This window comes from Schistocerca gregaria, chromosome 1 (genome assembly GCF_023897955.1).
Source record: "Schistocerca gregaria isolate iqSchGreg1 chromosome 1, iqSchGreg1.2, whole genome shotgun sequence".
NCBI lineage: Eukaryota > Metazoa > Arthropoda > Insecta > Orthoptera > Acrididae > Schistocerca > Schistocerca gregaria.
In genome coordinates this window covers 643,383,861-643,400,924 of record NC_064920.1, presented here as the reverse complement: position 1 = coordinate 643,400,924, position 17,064 = coordinate 643,383,861, and the positions used below count along the sequence as shown (strand labels likewise).

Sequence of the window (17,064 nt, the reverse complement as noted above, 5' to 3'; positions counted from 1 at the left end):
ACTATTTACAAATAATGTTTTTTGAGCATTTAATGGGAAATGAGCATTTTAGAGGTTTCAAGGAGTGGAAGCAGTGGCAGGAGATCACGTTTGCAGGGATTTAAGCTGTACAAAAGAGTTGGGTGATGTTCTGCTCACCACCCAATGTCCAGAACATATATCAAGGCTGATTTCAGGGATCTAAACAAGATGTTGAGCAGCATAAACCAAAACAACAAAAAGACTGAAATAATTGTTCTTTCAGACATATCCAAAAGAACAGACACCATTTTTGATCCAGCAGCCACTGTAAGTGATGACAAAAATGAATTAGAGACACTGTTTGTGAGTAGGCAATGTCCAAAAGAACGGACACCATTTTTGATCCAGAAGCCACTGTAAATGACGACACAAATGAATTACAGACATTGTTTGTGAGTAGGCATTGATTTAAATCAATGCTTGAAAGAACAGACACCACTTATATACACTGAAGCACCAAAGAAACTGGTATAGGCATGCGTATTCAAATAAAGTGATATCCAAACAAGCAGAATATGGCACTGCAGTCAGCAACACCTATATAAGAGTGTCTGGTGCAGTGGTTGGATCAGTTACTGTTGCTAAAATGGTAGATTTAAGTGAATTTGAATGTGGTGCTATAGTCGGCACAAGAGCAATGAGACACAGCATCTCCAAGACAGCGATGATGTAGGGATTTTCCCATATGACCATTTCACGAGTGTACCGTGAATATTAGGAATGCGGTAAACAGGACCAACAATGACTGAAACAAATCATTCACTAGGACAGAAGTGCAACCCTTCTGTAAATTTCTGCAGATTTCAATTCTGGGTGATCAGCAAGTGTCAGCGTGCAAACCATTTAATGAAACATCATCAATATGGGCTTTCAGAGCCGAAGGCCCACTCGTGTACCCTTGGTAAATGCACGACACAAAGCTTTATGCCTTGCCTGGGCCTGTCAACATCAACACTGGACTGTTAATAACTGGAAACATGTTGCCAATTTAGTTTCAAATTTCATTGAGTGGATTGGTATGTATAGGTATGGAGACAACCTTATGAATCCATGGATCCTGTATGTCAGTAGAGGACTGTTCAAGTTGGTGGCAGCATGTGGGGCATGTGCAGTTGGAGAGATATGGCACCCCTGATATGTCTAGATACAACTCTTACAGGTGACACATGCATAAGCATTCTCTCTGATCACCTACATCCGTTCATGTCCATTGTGCATTCCAATGGACTTGGGCAATTCCAGCAGGACAGTGCGACACCCCACACATCCAGAATTGCTACAAAATGACCAGTAACACTCTTCTGAGCTTAAACACTTCCTCTGGCCACCAAACTCCCCAGACATGAACATTACTGAGCATTTCTTGGATGCCTTGCAATGTGCTATTCAGAAGAGATCTCCTCCTCCTCATACTCTTATGAATTTATGGACAGTCATGTAGGATACATGGTGTCGGTTCCCTCTAACAGTACTTCAGACATTAGTCAAGGCCATTCCACATCATGTTGCGGCACTTCTGCACACTCATGGGGCCCCACATGATAGGCAAGTGTATCAATTTCTTTGGCTGTTCAGTGTATAATTAAGGTGAGGATGGCCAGACAGCTCTTAAGTGCATATGCACAACAAACTCAGACTCTTACAGGAATCAGTGAAATGCTGCAGGTATTGAGGACAAGGGGCAAGGGATACTACATTCGAAGTGTGTAGGTAAGTTGAGAATTTGGGTGTGATGGGAGGCGCGCTAGGGAAGTCTATGCAGTAGTAATGATCAATAAATCAGGATGGCTCAATAGTCAGAGCAACTGCCTAGTAAGCAGAAGATCCAGATTCAAATTCTAGTCTGACAGAAATTATCAAGTTCCCTGATGATTTAAAGCAAAGCCCACTCACTCCCAACTAATGTAATTCCTTTGTGTGTGAATTCATTGTGTCACAGCCAATACTTCCATTCTCAGAAGGCCAGTTACCAGTATTTCACGTGGCCCATATTGTGCATTGACACAGATGATTCATGCATAACAGAGTTCATGCATACTGTAAATAAAAGTTTGGACATTTATGAAACAGTCCTATACATGTGAAGCAAATATCTGGGACAAGGTACTCCTGTCACATAGCTTATGACATTTCATTTCTTAGTTCAAGTAAGGACATAGACAATATTAGTACTAGAATGTATTTAAAAAGTTCTTGTACATAAACTGAAGCAATTTTTCAGACTAAAGTGAATACATTTGAGATTTGCTATTTATATTCAATATCCCAAGGAATTGACAGTCAATTTAGTTAAGATATTGTAGGAAAGTTCTGGTAGAAATTAAATAATTTAAGAATAAAGGTGGCTACTCACCAAATATGGAAGGTGTTGAGTTGTTGACAGGCACACAGGAAAGAAAATGAAAACTTGATAGAATTTGGAATAAATCCTTTCTCTGTCTAGGGTACATACATATGCCTGGGCCCCTACGTGGTGCTGGCTAGACACACAATACAGGGTTTGCAAATCAGTGGGTGGATTGATGGTGTGGGGATTCTATCAGGTGGTGTGGGTGGAGGCAAGGAGAGGCAGGAAGAAGGGTTTGGGGTGAGTAGCTAGCAGCTCAGAGAGACACAGCCAGTTTGCTGGCTGGGAATACTACAGGAAGATGTGGCAGGTGCACGGGCTAGGCACATGATGCATGGGTATCAGCACTGGTAGGGAATGGCACATGATGAAGGTGACAAGGAGACATGAAGTGAGAGGGGCTGACAGGACAGAGGAAGGGGAATCTGTTATGTGGATGGTGTGAAGACAGTGGGTTAATGGAGACTGAGGCCAGGAGACTTACAGGGCGAAGAATTTGTTGCAAGGATAACTCCCTTCTGTGTAGTTCACAAAAATTGGTGATAGAGGGAAGGATCCAGATGGCACAGGTAGTGAAGAAACCATTAAAATGGAACATTTTGTGCTCGGTTGCATGTTGTGCCACAGTGTGGTTAAATTTGTTCTTAGTCACAGTTTGGCAGTGACTATTCACTATGGTGGACAGCTGGTTGTTAGCATACCAATACGAAAAGCTGTGCATTGGTTTCAGCAGAGCTGGTAAATGACATAGCTGCTTTCACTGGTGGGTAAGAGGCGCCCATGACTGGACTGGAGTAGGAAGTTCTGGGAGAGTGAGTTATGCACGTCTTGGACCTGGATCTACCACTGGGATATGATCCCTGTGGCAACCAGTTGGGATTGGGAGTGGCTTAGGCATAGACTAGGATGTTGTTTAGATTGGGTGGGCAACAGAATACCACTTTGGGAGGGGAGGTAAGTGTCTTGGGAAAGATGGTCCTCATTTCACAGCATGATGATAGATAATAAAAACCCTGGATAGGATCTGATTCTTGGGGGTGGTGGGTGGATTAGCAATGTGTAAGGATAGAGCATAGAAAATTTACTTGTGGACAAGGTTTATGGGGTAGTGACTGATTATGAAGGTAATGGGAAAGGGAGTTCTTGTCATTGCAGATAAGCTGTGCATGGGTGGCCAGGCAACACGGGAGGGATCTTTTTGGTGTGGGAGGGTTTAAAGCTGATAAAATGCAGGTCCTATTGGTGGTTAGTGGATTTAATGTGAACAGAGGTGTGGAGGGATTTATCAGAGAGATGGAGCTCTAAATCCAGGCAAGCGGCATGTTGGGTTGAGAAGGACTAGGTAACACATATGGGAGAGAAGATGTTGAGGTTGTGGAGGAATGAGGATATGGTCCAGATCATGAAGATAACATCAATGAATCTGAATCAGACAAGGAGTTTAGGGTTTTGGGAGATTAGGAAGGTTCCCTCTGAGTGACTCATAAATTGGTTGACAAAGTAGGTTGACATAAGACGGTGCCAATCCAATGCCCATGGGGTGCTGTGGATTTCTTTGTGTACCTTCCCCTCAAAGGAGAAGAACTAATGTGTCAGTATATAGGTGGTAATGTGTATGAGGAATGAGGTGGTGGGTTTGGAGACTGAAGGACCTTGGAAGAGGTAGCATATGATAGCGGCAAGGTCATGGGCTTGAAGGATGTTGGAGTATAGGGAAATGGCTTCAACAGTGATGAGTAAGGATTTAGGAGGTAAGGAGTGGGGATGGTAGACGGTAAAGGAAGTGTTTAGTATCCTTGATGTGCAGATACAAATTTTCTGGAGCCCCAAAGATTATAATACAACAGTGAGGCTAAAATGCTATGTTAGCGTTATCGTTTTAATCACTTTGCTTATCACAAATGCAAAGATAATATATATCAGTCTACCCAACTACACACTCTTGAAACTTTGCTCTGCAAACAACATGCAGACATACTGCTTAAGTAAACTTGTTAATAAAAAAATGGAGGAACAAAAATTTTAAAAAAAGGAAGAGGGGGAGAGGGATGGCATGATGGGGGGAGGGGGGGAGAGGGACAGAGAGAAAGGAGGGGTCAGGGTATCTGTTAATGAATATACTCACAAGTGCCACAACAACAGTGTACTGTGTAACTGGCACTGAGGGTTTGACTTTCGTAATAAATGGTGAATCCAAATCTGCAGCCCATGTGCCCACTTCTGTAGCAGTATTGTCACTCAAACTCACATTAAGCGCTGTCATATTAAATTGCATATGGCTATGTCCATTAGAAGACAATATTATTTGACCATAAGCTCCTGAATTCTGCATTGAAATCTGAAAAATTAACAGGTAATTCATTGTAGGTTTCACACAGTGGGTTGCACACAACTTTGTGTTCATAAAAACATAACAAAATTGAAACAACTCCCATGAATCAGTGTTCTGTTTGTAAATGTTGAAAAATTGTTAAATGTTTCAGAGGTCTATAGTGAAATATCAATAACTTTCTGTAAAAAATCTAGAAGAACGATTCTTCATTAAAGAAAAATAAAACATGCTACTTGTGAATGCTTTCATTTTTAAAACAGAAATTAATCATGGAGACATCACACACAGTTTTCTTATAACATCAAACAGTACCTCTTGACACTAGGTTGACTTGGGTGTTGTTAAATCTCCAACAGAAATTTTTGTTGTAGATGCTTAAAAGACACATATATAATGATGCTCTGCAAGTATATATATGAGGTGCTATCCAAAATTTTCAGGAGTGGTGCTGCCATCTGTTGAAAACCTTACCTTTGGATAATGGTCACCATCATCCTCGAAGTAGTTCCCATCCACACATACACACCGGTCACAGCACTTCTGCCACTGGTCAAATGTTTTCTGGAAGTCCTGTTCTTTGAGGGTGTTCATAACTGCCAGCAATGCTTCTTGAATCCTCTCTAGAGTGTTGAACTGATGGCCTTTCAACTTGAGTTTCAGTTTTGGGAATAGTGCGAAGTTGCAACATGCCAAATCTGGCGAGTACAGTGGGTGGGGTACAACTGCCATGTTGTTTTTTGACCAAAAGGTCCTGGTGAGCAAGGATGTGTGACAGGGCATGTTTTCATGATGCAGCAGCCAGTTCCCTTGACGCCAAAGTTGGGGCCATCATTGACACACGTTTTCATGGACCATCGCAAAACATCACAGTAGTATACAGAATTCCTTGTTTGGTTGGGTGGGATGAATTGTTTGTTCACAATTCCCTTGGTATCAAAGAAAACGATGATCATGCTTGAGAAAAGCTGGGTCTTGGAGAGCCAGGGCTCTTCCACTGGGACAATTGTTGCTTTGTCTCTGGGTCATAACCATAAATCCAGCTCTCATCACTGGTGATAACCTGTGAGAAGAAGATTGGCTCATCAGATGAAGTGTGACGAAGGTCTGTGCACTCTTCAACATGCTGTGCCTTCTGATCAGCAGTCAAGATCCTTGGCACAAATTTTGCGGTGACATGATGCATGCCCATTTCATCAGTCAACATTCATTGACATGTCCCATAACCAATGGCCACTTCATCTGCAACGTCTTGAATGGTTCAACATCGATCCATGATCCGCATGAACCAATTGTTGAAGTTTGGCAATAATATCTGGCATTGTGTGGCTAACAGGCCTATCAATGTGAGGATCATCTTCGACATCTGTACAGCTTGCCCTGAGCTGAGCATGCCACTCAAAGACATGCTCTGTCACCCAAACACTTGAAGAATCATTGCAATGGTTGCTGTAGCACTTTTCCCAAGATTCGCACAGAATTTGATACACACATGCTGTTCTGTTTATGGATCCATCATAAAATCACCACACACCAAACAGAGAATTTCAGAAATCATTGTGGACATGCAACACATCCCCCCCAACTGAATCCAATTCCGCACACTGACTCATCAGATATGCATCTCTCGCTACCTTGCGGTGCAAAGATCTACTAGTCCTATTTTCCAGATGGCAGCATCAGTCCCAAAAATTTTGGATTCTACCTCATATTTACTTTCAGAGAAAAATTTATGGAATTGTTGCCCTTGCAAGAATGAAACCTGTTATTATTCACTGAGAAACATGATCATGGTGTTTTTAATCTAAGCCACATATGATACAGTACTTATATAACAATAAGTATTACACATGTATTAAAAAACAAAGTACATTCTACAGAAATAAATTGCAGTAGTCCCATTGAATAGATCACCGAACCTTATAAACATGGTGTTATTACTTTAAAACATATTTTTCATCACACTGTTACATCATGAAATTCTTTATAAATGAATTCTGAGAATTGCACTGTATTCATACATATATACATGAAGATGAATGTAATAATATACTACAAACGGCCTCCATGATTAATGAACTATGCAACAAAAATGGATGACAGTAATGGAATCATATTATAAAATGATCAAATGTGACATAATAAAAATGTTTGGCACATCTGGACTCAAACACAGATCCCAGCTGTACGAGCACATCTCATGGCCTAATCTGAAATTTCAGCTTGACTCTAGTTCCTCTCTGTACCTTCTAGACTTCATAGGCTTCCTTCCACAATGCTGTAGAACTAGCAGCCATGGAATAAAGAATATAGAAGAGGTTTTGAGCCAAGTACAGCCTGTCGAATCTTACTTGTGTGGCATATTTTTTTCTTCTGTGAGGCATATATTGTGTTGAGCAATAAGTTAAAAGAGTGTGTTAAACTGAGACTCAAGCTTGGATCCCAGCCATTTGCAAACCTTCACTTCCATTTGTGGTAACTGAGTACATTTTAAATACCGTTACTGGCTCAAAGCTCCAAATTGCCACTAGCTTCTTCTACACCTTCTAAACCACAAACAGAATACACTCATCAGGTGTATAAATTGTTTGGTTCTATCCTGCTATATTATGGTATCTTGTTTACAGACAAAACATGCTGTAAAAACTTGAGAGCATGTTTGGTGTTTAGCACACAGTGTAAAATAAATAAAATGCTTCAAATGCAGTTTTCCAAACTGTATACATCACCTTGCAAGCTTCCTACTACAGACAGTTCTGCACATTTTCACTTTCTTAAAAAAATGCAAAATTAAAGAGAAAATTAATTTAAATAAACAAGAAAACACTGTAAGATGCAGAAGAGGGACCCTGCATCTGAAACCAATTTGGTGTAGCAAAATAATCAATTAGTCATTGGTTGTTGTCATTAACATATTGCCAGTTGATTAGCAGTATCACGGTTTCTTGTGAAGATACAAATAAATATACAGCCACAAAAATGGAGTGAATGCAATAGTTTAAACATTCTGTCTGTTTTCATCATTTTCACCAACAATGTGATAAGGGTAAATAAATTAACCACAAATATCATCTCAAGAACAAGTAGCACACTATCGTGTCAAAAAATAAGACAGCCAGGAAAAGAATGAAGAATAAAGACAAAAGTCAAGCATGCACTATATATGATTTCCAGGATGTCTCTATTAACTGGAATTTTGCAATTTTTGTAGGAAATTGAACTTCACTGCTTCAGTTTGGCATGTGATTCAAAGACAACAGAAAGCAGTGAATTAGCTTAGTAATTTATCAGACACATTCTCACTTTCGTTGTGAGCACTGTGTTAATTCTTGAGGAAATTGTAAAAATTATTACTGGTGATTTTAGAAGACATTTTGACAAACTGATGCCTCCTGATCTAAATGTATACCACAATGCAGTAACTTTATTATTCTGAAAGTTTAGCTGTTCCCTAAAGGTAAACTATTTACAAGAACATTGGTAAACCAGTTTGTTACATATCTTTCAGTTCTTAGAAACCTACTGACTTAATACTAAATGGTTACAACTAAAATAGTTTCCAACTGGTTACATAATTAGATTAATGATTTCATGAAACAAAGATGCTATATAGTATTATCAGGAAATAAACAAATACAAATGATACACCTGAAACAAGTGTGGAATGATGTCAATCAGTTAATGAATGTGCACAAAAATAATACACAGCAAAAACCTGCACGTTATATATGTATGTTCATCTTATGACCAACATGACATTGAAAATGATTAATGAGACACACACTGATTTTTCCAAGCAGCTTAAAGATCTTTAAAGCTTAGGCACTTATAATGCAAGTATACAATGTAGTTTTAAAATTGAGATCTGCCACATTTACTTAAAGATAAAATCAAAGTAGAAAGATCATTCTGAGTGTAGACGAACAAATTAGTTTTATGAAATTGACATAATCAAATTTATCTGTTTTATCACTAACTACCAAGTCCACTGCATACTCGCCTGTTGTTTAGTTGCTATTTATTTCTGGCTGGAGTTCTCTCACCATTGGACTGTCAATGGGTGGATATGACTTTGGCTGCACACAAACAAGCCAATTTAAGCAGGACTATGGCAAAGCAGGCCAATAAATTTGAGCGGCTTAACCGTGATCAAGGAACTATTGGATCCAACGGCATTCACCGAACTGTTATCAACTTCTCTGACAAAGAACTTGTTGAAGCTACCATCTCGGCTCTCAGTAAAGGATTGAACTTTGCCTTGGCTCCATGTAAGTTACCTGTGGTTGAGATTATTAGTGGAGTGGAACAAGCAGTTCGTCATCTTCCTCAAGAAGCATTGGATGACGTAAGGCTTACTAGTAGCCGGATTTTAGCAACATCTAAGCCGCCTAAGTCAAACATCAGCAGAGAGGAGAGACAAGAACTGAAATTGTTGCAGAAGGATGAAGATCTAGTTGTTTTACCTGCTGACAAGGAAAACACCATGGTAATCCTCAATGTTATAGATTACCACAAGAAAGTTCAATTGTTACTGGATGATAGCACATATTGGATTCTGAGACAGGATCCAGCATTGGCAATCAGCAGGAAGACAAGGGAGCTACTAAAAAATTGCGGCCTCTCCGATGAACTGATGAAGAACTTATGGCCGAGAGCACGTAGGCCACCAAGATTGTGTGGTTTGCCAAAGGTTCATAAGGAGAACGCCTCATTGAGACCGATTGTTAGCACTATTGGGTCTCCTACGTACAGGCTTGTAAAAATTGTTGGCGCCTATAGTTGGTCACTGCCCGCATCATATTAAGAATTCAAAAATATTTGTTGATATCATAAAACAGGTGAAGATAGGCCCAAATGATATCATGGTCAGCCTCAACGTGGTTTCTCTGTTCACCAAAGTACCTGTGGATGACACATTACAACTGTTGGCTGCTCATTTTTCCTCAGAAATTTTGAAATTGTTCCAGCATACCTTGATGACTACTTACATTTTATACAGTGGAAATTATTACGAAATGACAGATGGAACAGCCATGGGTTCACCACTATCACCAGCAATAGCAAATTTTTTCATGGAGGATTTTGAAGATCAAGTGTTGAGCAGTGCCATCTCCACCCATCATGCTTCTACAGATACGTCGACGACACTTTTTTAATCTGGCCACATGGCAGTGACTAGCTGCAGCAGTTCGTCGAACATTTGAATGGTGTACATCCAAACATAAAATTTACAACTGAGGTAGAGAAGGAAGGTAAGTTATCTTTTTTAGATGTGTCGGTGGAACAAGAACTGGATGGACGACTGGGCCATTCTGTGTACAGGAAGCCAACACATACAGACTTATATCTACATAGCCACAGCTTCCATCATCCATCTCAGAAGAGAGCTATGCTGAATACTTTACTACACAGAGCCAGCACTATTTCCACCAAGGACCACCTCGGTCCCTATATTTACCATTTTATGACTGTTTTAAAGAGGAATGGTTATTCTGCCAGTGAAATTAAATCAGTATTGTCCAAGAAAGTAAGATACGATGCCGTCCATAAACAAGAAGAGGACCAACACCATTTTGCGGTGCTACAACTAGCAAGATAGGCAGAGTACTAAAGAGGCAAGGAATAAAACCAGTTTTCCGACCACATAGTAAAATTAAGGAAACATTGAGACCAGTCAAAGATAGTCTCAGCTTAAGGGTGCCAGGAATTTATAGTATTCCTTGCGAATGTGGCAAGAATTACATGGGCCAATCTGTAAGAACCGTTGCCAACCATTGCATCGAGCACCAGTGCCACCTGAAATACAGGTATTTGCAAAAATTAGCAGTCGCTGAGCAGCCTGCTTAACAAGCATAAGATTTTAGTTGAAGAAATGAGAGTAATAGCCCACACATCGAATTACTGGGACCCTGTGATCTGGGAAGCAGTCGAAATTAGACTTAGGGATAATAACTTTAACAGAGCAATGGCTATGCACTTAGCAAAACCTGAAAGAGTGCACTGGATAAAGAAAAATTGCAGAGGAAAACTTCCCACACTTTACCTCCAGATTCAAGGGATGGTGCAGCAAGCAATGAGGGATAGAAACTACATCTATGGAAGTAGAGGGCACCACTTCACTACATGCCATATCGCTGTTGCTATGACATATTCCAGCCAATCAGAAGCTGTCCTTTGCATATGAAAGTGGGAGCCTCGGTAGTTTACGACAATCAGTTTTAGCCCTGACAATGACCATGGAGGTAGTGGTTGAAAGCTTGGAGTTTTATCCTGAATTGACACGGCATGTACACCGAGAGATTTTTATTCAAGAAATACGTCGCAAAAGACTTCATAGCCATATAATTTCTATCATGTTATTAAGCTGAACATCTGCAAAAGCCATTACTGTGTTGGCCAAATTAAAAGAAAATGTAAATATGTAAATAAATAAATAAATACAGTTTTGGTTGAAATTTTACATTATTATTGTAAAATATTATTTCCCTATCCTCACATTTGTGCTGAACTGCCTTTCACTGGTGAAATGTGTTGCTACTGACAAATGTGGATAAATCATTTGTTGCATATTACCGAGCTCATTAATTTGAAATCTTGATCATGATTGTATCTTCCTTGGTTAAACTGTCAATTATTTTAAAAGATTTGTCCATTATCATTTACATCATACCAATGAACCACAGTTATTTTACTTTAGACAGATAGGGACATGGTATCAAAAGTTTTGTGTGTTGCTTTCTATAAAACTGTGTATCATGCACCTGCATAACATGTATGGTTCCCCTAATATGAACAGATATTAATATTACAGATGTCTCTCAGACAACGGTACATTTATATATATTGTACAACCTCTGCTGGCGGCCATGAAAATGTGGGACAGTGACTGCCCACCTCACTGCCACTCGTTGCACAGCCCATGTACATATGTTAGTCACACACTGAGCCACACCCATTTTAGTTTGCACATGTAACAACACATGCCTTTCGAGCCACCATATTAAGACTGCTTCTTTACTTCTCTTGCTTCTTCCAAAACAAAACTTGTTGTCTCCTAACCTAATTTCAATTTTACCTTCCATTTTTTTCACAGTACTCTTGTGAGTTTTTGACACTAGAGTGCTTTTGCAGTAATTTTCATATCTATCCATTTCTGTTTTCTCCAGAACCATACCAAATACATATAGATCTCATAATGAAACTTTCCCTAAGACATTTAAGTCTCGTCCATCTCTACGATATTGAAGGAAGCTGAAGAATGAATTTAAATATGTGCCACAGCCAGGACTCAAACCCAGGGGTTCTTGCTTACTAGCCACAGATGCTTACCATTAAACCACTATAGCACTATCGTCAACATTGCTCCATGAACTACCCAAGTTGAATGCCCTCCCCAACACAAACTTCATATCTTAAACTTATTTTTCTCCTAAATTGTCACTATTGCCAGGGCTCTTACAAACTTCAGTTCATATCTTCAACTTATTTTCCCCCTAAATTGTCACTAGAGAGCCTGGCAATAGTGACAACGTAGGGGAAAACAAGCTGAAGATATGAAGTTTGTGTTGGAGAGGGCATTTGATTTGGATAATTTGTGCAGCAACATTGACCATAGTGCTCTGGTGGTGTAATGGTCAGCATGTGTGACCAGTAAGCCAAAAGATCTGGGTTTGAGGTCTGATCATGGAACAAATTTTAATTCATTTCTTCAGCTTCCATTATTATTGTAGATAACAAATACATTGTTTTCATGATCTGATTAAATTTTCTGAGCATCATGTACTTCATTCATGAGCTCCACATTTTCACCTGATGTCCATAACAGTTCCATTTCATTCATACATGGACATTTGTATCTTCCGAGTTTTAGTAAGCCTTTTCCGCAATTGAGAGATCAGGACTGAATCTCTCCAACCATTTTCTTGCATTATGTTTTCATTTGCAAAAACATTAATTTCTTCTAAGCTATTATAAGACTTTTCCAAGTGTTGTTTCTATATTCTTACGTTAGTTTTTTTCTCCCACTATTAGGTGTCTACTTCAATCTCTCATCACTAGACTCTCTAAAGTGAGTATTAGTCTGTGTTCTGCATCTAAGTTACTCATTTTAAATTTTGTATCCACCTCATGTATTCTCCCTAGTTTCCTCTGGCTTTTCTGTATTTCTGGTTAAACTAAATTCTGAATTATATACAGGGTGTTTACTTTGAGTGAAGACATTGAAATATCTCAAAATCTACACCTCGGATCAAAAAAATTATTATTCCAATTTGTTTATCTCACAGGGGGACATCCAATAATACCACACACAATCTCCTGACAAAACCTATGTGTGGGTGGTGTGTGGGAGGATGTGGGGGACCGGAGGAATAGAAATGGATGCACAATCATAACTTATGACTTGTTACTCGGTGGCCCTTGGACATCCAATGACACATGGGACCCCACTTTCATGCTGTGAGGGTACGATTGACCATTATTTCATAACTTCTAATTGTAGACTCCATTTGCAATGTTGTATTGCTCCATAATATTGAACAGGGGGTATTCAATGTGCCATTGTGGTCATGGTAGCGGCCAATGCTACTCTACTTTTCCAATTACAGTAAATGTTCAAATGCAGTACTGATAACTTCAGTATGCTTTTCAAATGACTGTACACAGGACAGAACCACGTCTGCGAGAATGTCTGCACAGGCATTTCTGATGTGGTGGACCATGTCTGCATGGCCTTTGGCACTTGCCATAACACCTTATCTTTTAAATATCCCCATAGAAAGAAATCCATAAATGTCAAATCCAGTGACCTAGTGGGCCAATTAATAGGCCCACCTCTGCTGATCCACTGACCAGTATAAACATGGTCAAATACTTCCCCTGTTTCAATTGCATATAATGCACTGAGCAACCATCATGCAGAAACAACATACATTGTCTGACATCCAGGGCAACATCCTACAGTAGTACCAGTAGTTCCTGTTCCAAAAATGTTTGATATGTGTGTCCATTCAACGTGCTGTCAATAAAATATGGGCCAATGAGTTTGTTCCCCATGATACCAAACAATACTTCAACCGACCAAGGATGTTGATGGGTAACTTGCAGTAACCAGTGGGGATTGTCTACACTTCAGTAATGTTTATATTAAAAATAAAGATTCCAAGACTTACCAAGCGGGAAAGCGCCGGCAGACAGGCACATGAACAAAACACACAAACACACACACAGAATTACAAGCTTTCGCAACTGGCAGTTGCTTCGTCAGGAAGGAAGGAAGGAGAGGGAAAAATGAAAGGGTGTGGGTTTTAAGGGAGAGGGTAAGGAGTCATTCCAATCCCGGGAGCGGAAAGACTTCCCTTAGGGGAAAAAAAGGACAGGTGTACACTCGCACACACACACACACACATATCCATCCGCACATACACAGACACAAGCAGACATATTTAAAGGCAAAGAGTTAAGGGCAGAGATGTCAGTCGAGGCGGAAGTACAGAGGCAAAGAAGTTGTTGAAAGACAGGTGAGGTATGAGCGGCGGCAACTTGAAATTAGCGGAGGTTGAGGCCTGGCGGATATCGAGAAGAGAGGATATACTGAAGGGCGAGTTCCCATCTCCGGAGTTCGGATAGGTTGGTGTTGGTGGGAAGTATCCAGATAACTCGGACGGTGTAACACTGTGCCAAGATGTGCTGGCCGTGCATCAAGGCATGTTTAGCCACAGGGTGATCCTCATTACCAACAAACACTGTCTGCCTGTGTCCATTCATGCGAATGGACAGTTTGTTGCTGGTCATTCCCACATAGAAAGCATCACAGTGCAGGCAGGTCAGTTGGTAAATCACGTGGGTGCTTTCACATGTGGCTCTCCCTTTGATTGTGTACACCTTCCGGGTTACAGGACTGGAGTAGGTGGTGGTGGGAGGGTGCATAGGACAGGTTTTACACCGGGGGCGGTTGCAAGGGTAGGAGCCAGAGGGTAGGGGAGGTGGTTTGGGGATTTCATAGGGATGAACCAAGAGGTTACGAAGGTTAGGTGGACGGCGGAAAGACACTCTTGGTGGAGTGGGGAGGATTTCATGAAGGATGGATCTCATTTCGGGGCAGGATTTTAGGAAGTCGTATCCCTGCTGGAGAGCCACATTCAAGGTCTGATCCAGTCCTGGGAAGTATTCTGTTACAAGTGGGGCACTTTTGGGGTTCTTCTGTGAGAGGTTCTGGGTTTGAGGGGATGAGGAAGTGGCTCTGGTTATCTGCTTCTGTACCAGGTTGGGAGGGTAGTTGCGGGATGCGAAAGCTGTTTTCAGGTTGTTGGTGTAATGGTCGAGGGATTCAGGACTGGAGCAGATTCGTTTGCCACGAAGGCCTAGGCTGTAGGGAAGGGACCGTTTGATATGGAATGGGTGGCAGCTGTCATAATGGAGGTACTGTTGCTTGTTGGTGGGTTTGATGTGGACGGATGTGTGCAGCTGGCCATTGGACAGATGGAGGTCAACATCTAGGAAAGTGGCATGGGATTTGGAGTAGGACCAGGTGAATCTGATGGAACCAAAGGAGTTGAGGTTGGAGAGGAAATTCTGGAGTTGTTCTTCACTGTGAGTCCAGATCATGAAGATGTCATCAATAAATCTGTACCAAACTTTGGGTTGGCAGGCTTGGGTAACCAAGAAGGCTTCCTCTAAGCGACCCATAAATAGGTTGGCATACGAGGGGGCCATCCTGGTACCCATGGCTGTTCCCTTTGATTGTTGGTATGTCTGGCCTTCAAAAGTGAAGAAGTTGTGGGTCAGGATGAAGCTGGCTAAGGTGACGAGGAAAGAGGTTTTAGGTAGGGTGGCAGGTGATCGGCGTGAAAGGAAGTGCTCCATTGCAGTGAGGCCCTGGACGTGCGGGATATTTGTGTATAGGGAAGTGGCATCAATGGTTACCAGGATGGTTTCTGGGGGTAACAGACTGGGTACGGATTCCAGGCGTTCGAGAAAGTGGTTGGTGTCTTTGATGAAGGATGGGAGACTGCATGTAATGGGTTGAAGGTGTTGATCTACGTAGGCAGAGATGCGTTCTGTGGGGGCTTGGTAACCAGCTACAATGGGGCGGCCAGGATGTTTGGGTTTGTGAATTTTAGGAAGTAGGTAGAAGGTAGGAGTGCGAGGTGACGGTGGGGTGAGGAGTTTGATGGAGTCAGGTGAAAGGTTTTGTAGGGGGCCTAAGGTTCTGAGGATTCCTTGAAGCTCCGCCTGCACATCAGGAATGGGATTACTTCGGCAAACTTTGTATGTAGAGTTGTCTGAAAGCTGACGCAGTCCGTCAGCCACATACTCCCGACGATCAAGTACCACAGTCGTGGAACCCTTGTCAGCCGGAAGAATGATGATGGATCGGTCAGCTTTCACATCACGGATAGCCTGGGATTCGGCTGTGGTGATGTTGGGAGTAGGATTAAGGTTTTTCAAGAAAGATTGAGAGGCAAGGCTGGAAGTGAGAAATTCCTGGAGGTTTGGAGAGGGTGATTTTGAGGAAGAGGAGGTGGGTCCCGCTGTGATGGAGGACGGAACTGTTGCAGGCAGGGTTCAATTTGGATAGTGTCTTGGGGAGTTGGATCATTAGGAGTGGGATCAGGATTGTTTTTCTTCGTGGCAAAGTGATATTTCCAGCAGAGACTACGAGTGTAGGACAGTAAATCCTTGACAAGGGCAGTTTGGTTGAACCTGGGAGTGGGGCTGAAGGTGAGGCCTTTGGATAGGACAGAGGTTTCGGATTGGGAGAGGGGTTTGGAGGAAAGGTTAACTACTGAATTGGGGTGTTGTGGTTCCAGATTGTGTTGACTAGAATTTTGAGGTGTTGGGGGGAGTGGAGCTGGAAGTGGGAGATTGAGTAGATGGGAGAGACTGGGTCTGTGTGCAATGAGAGGAGGTTGAGGTTTGTTGGAAAGGTTGTGGAGGGTGAGTGAGTTGCCTTTCCGGAGGTGGGAAACCAGGAGATTGGATAGTTTTTTGAGGTGGAGGGTGGCATGTTGTTCTAATTTGCGGTTGGCCTGTAGGAGGATGCTATGTACAGCCGGTGTGGATGCGGGAGAGGAAAGATTGAGGACTTTGATTTGGGATAGGAGTTGACGGGTGTGTTCATTGGCCGAGTCGATGTATAGGTGAAGGATTAGGCGGGTGAGGGCTATGGATTGTGCTGTTTGGAACTGGTATAAGGACTGATGGAAAGAAGGATTGCAGCCAGAGATGGGAACTTTAAGTGTGAGGCCTTTGGGAGTAATGCCAAATGTCAGACAAGCCTGAGTAAATAAAATATGGGAGCGTAATCTGGCTAGGGTGAAGGCATGTTTGCGGAGGGAATGTAAATAAAATTTAATGGGGTCGTTGT

At 41.5% G+C, this 17,064-nt stretch overlaps 1 protein-coding gene across 3 annotated transcripts in view; it reads right to left on the bottom strand.

Annotated features, from left to right (window-relative positions):
• Positions 1-17,064, bottom strand: part of LOC126360641 (ionotropic receptor 25a) — a 445,688-nt gene that overhangs the window by 234,278 nt on the left and 194,346 nt on the right. For 2 of the 3 annotated variants that reach the window (XM_050007727.1, XM_050007728.1), the window contains exon 9: positions 4,494-4,706. The exons of the other annotated variant lie outside the window; for it this stretch is intronic. In XM_050007727.1, coding sequence (XP_049863684.1) covers positions 4,494-4,706 — 213 coding nt within the window. The remainder of the gene's footprint in view (positions 1-4,493; positions 4,707-17,064) is intronic. 3 annotated transcript variants of the gene reach the window in all.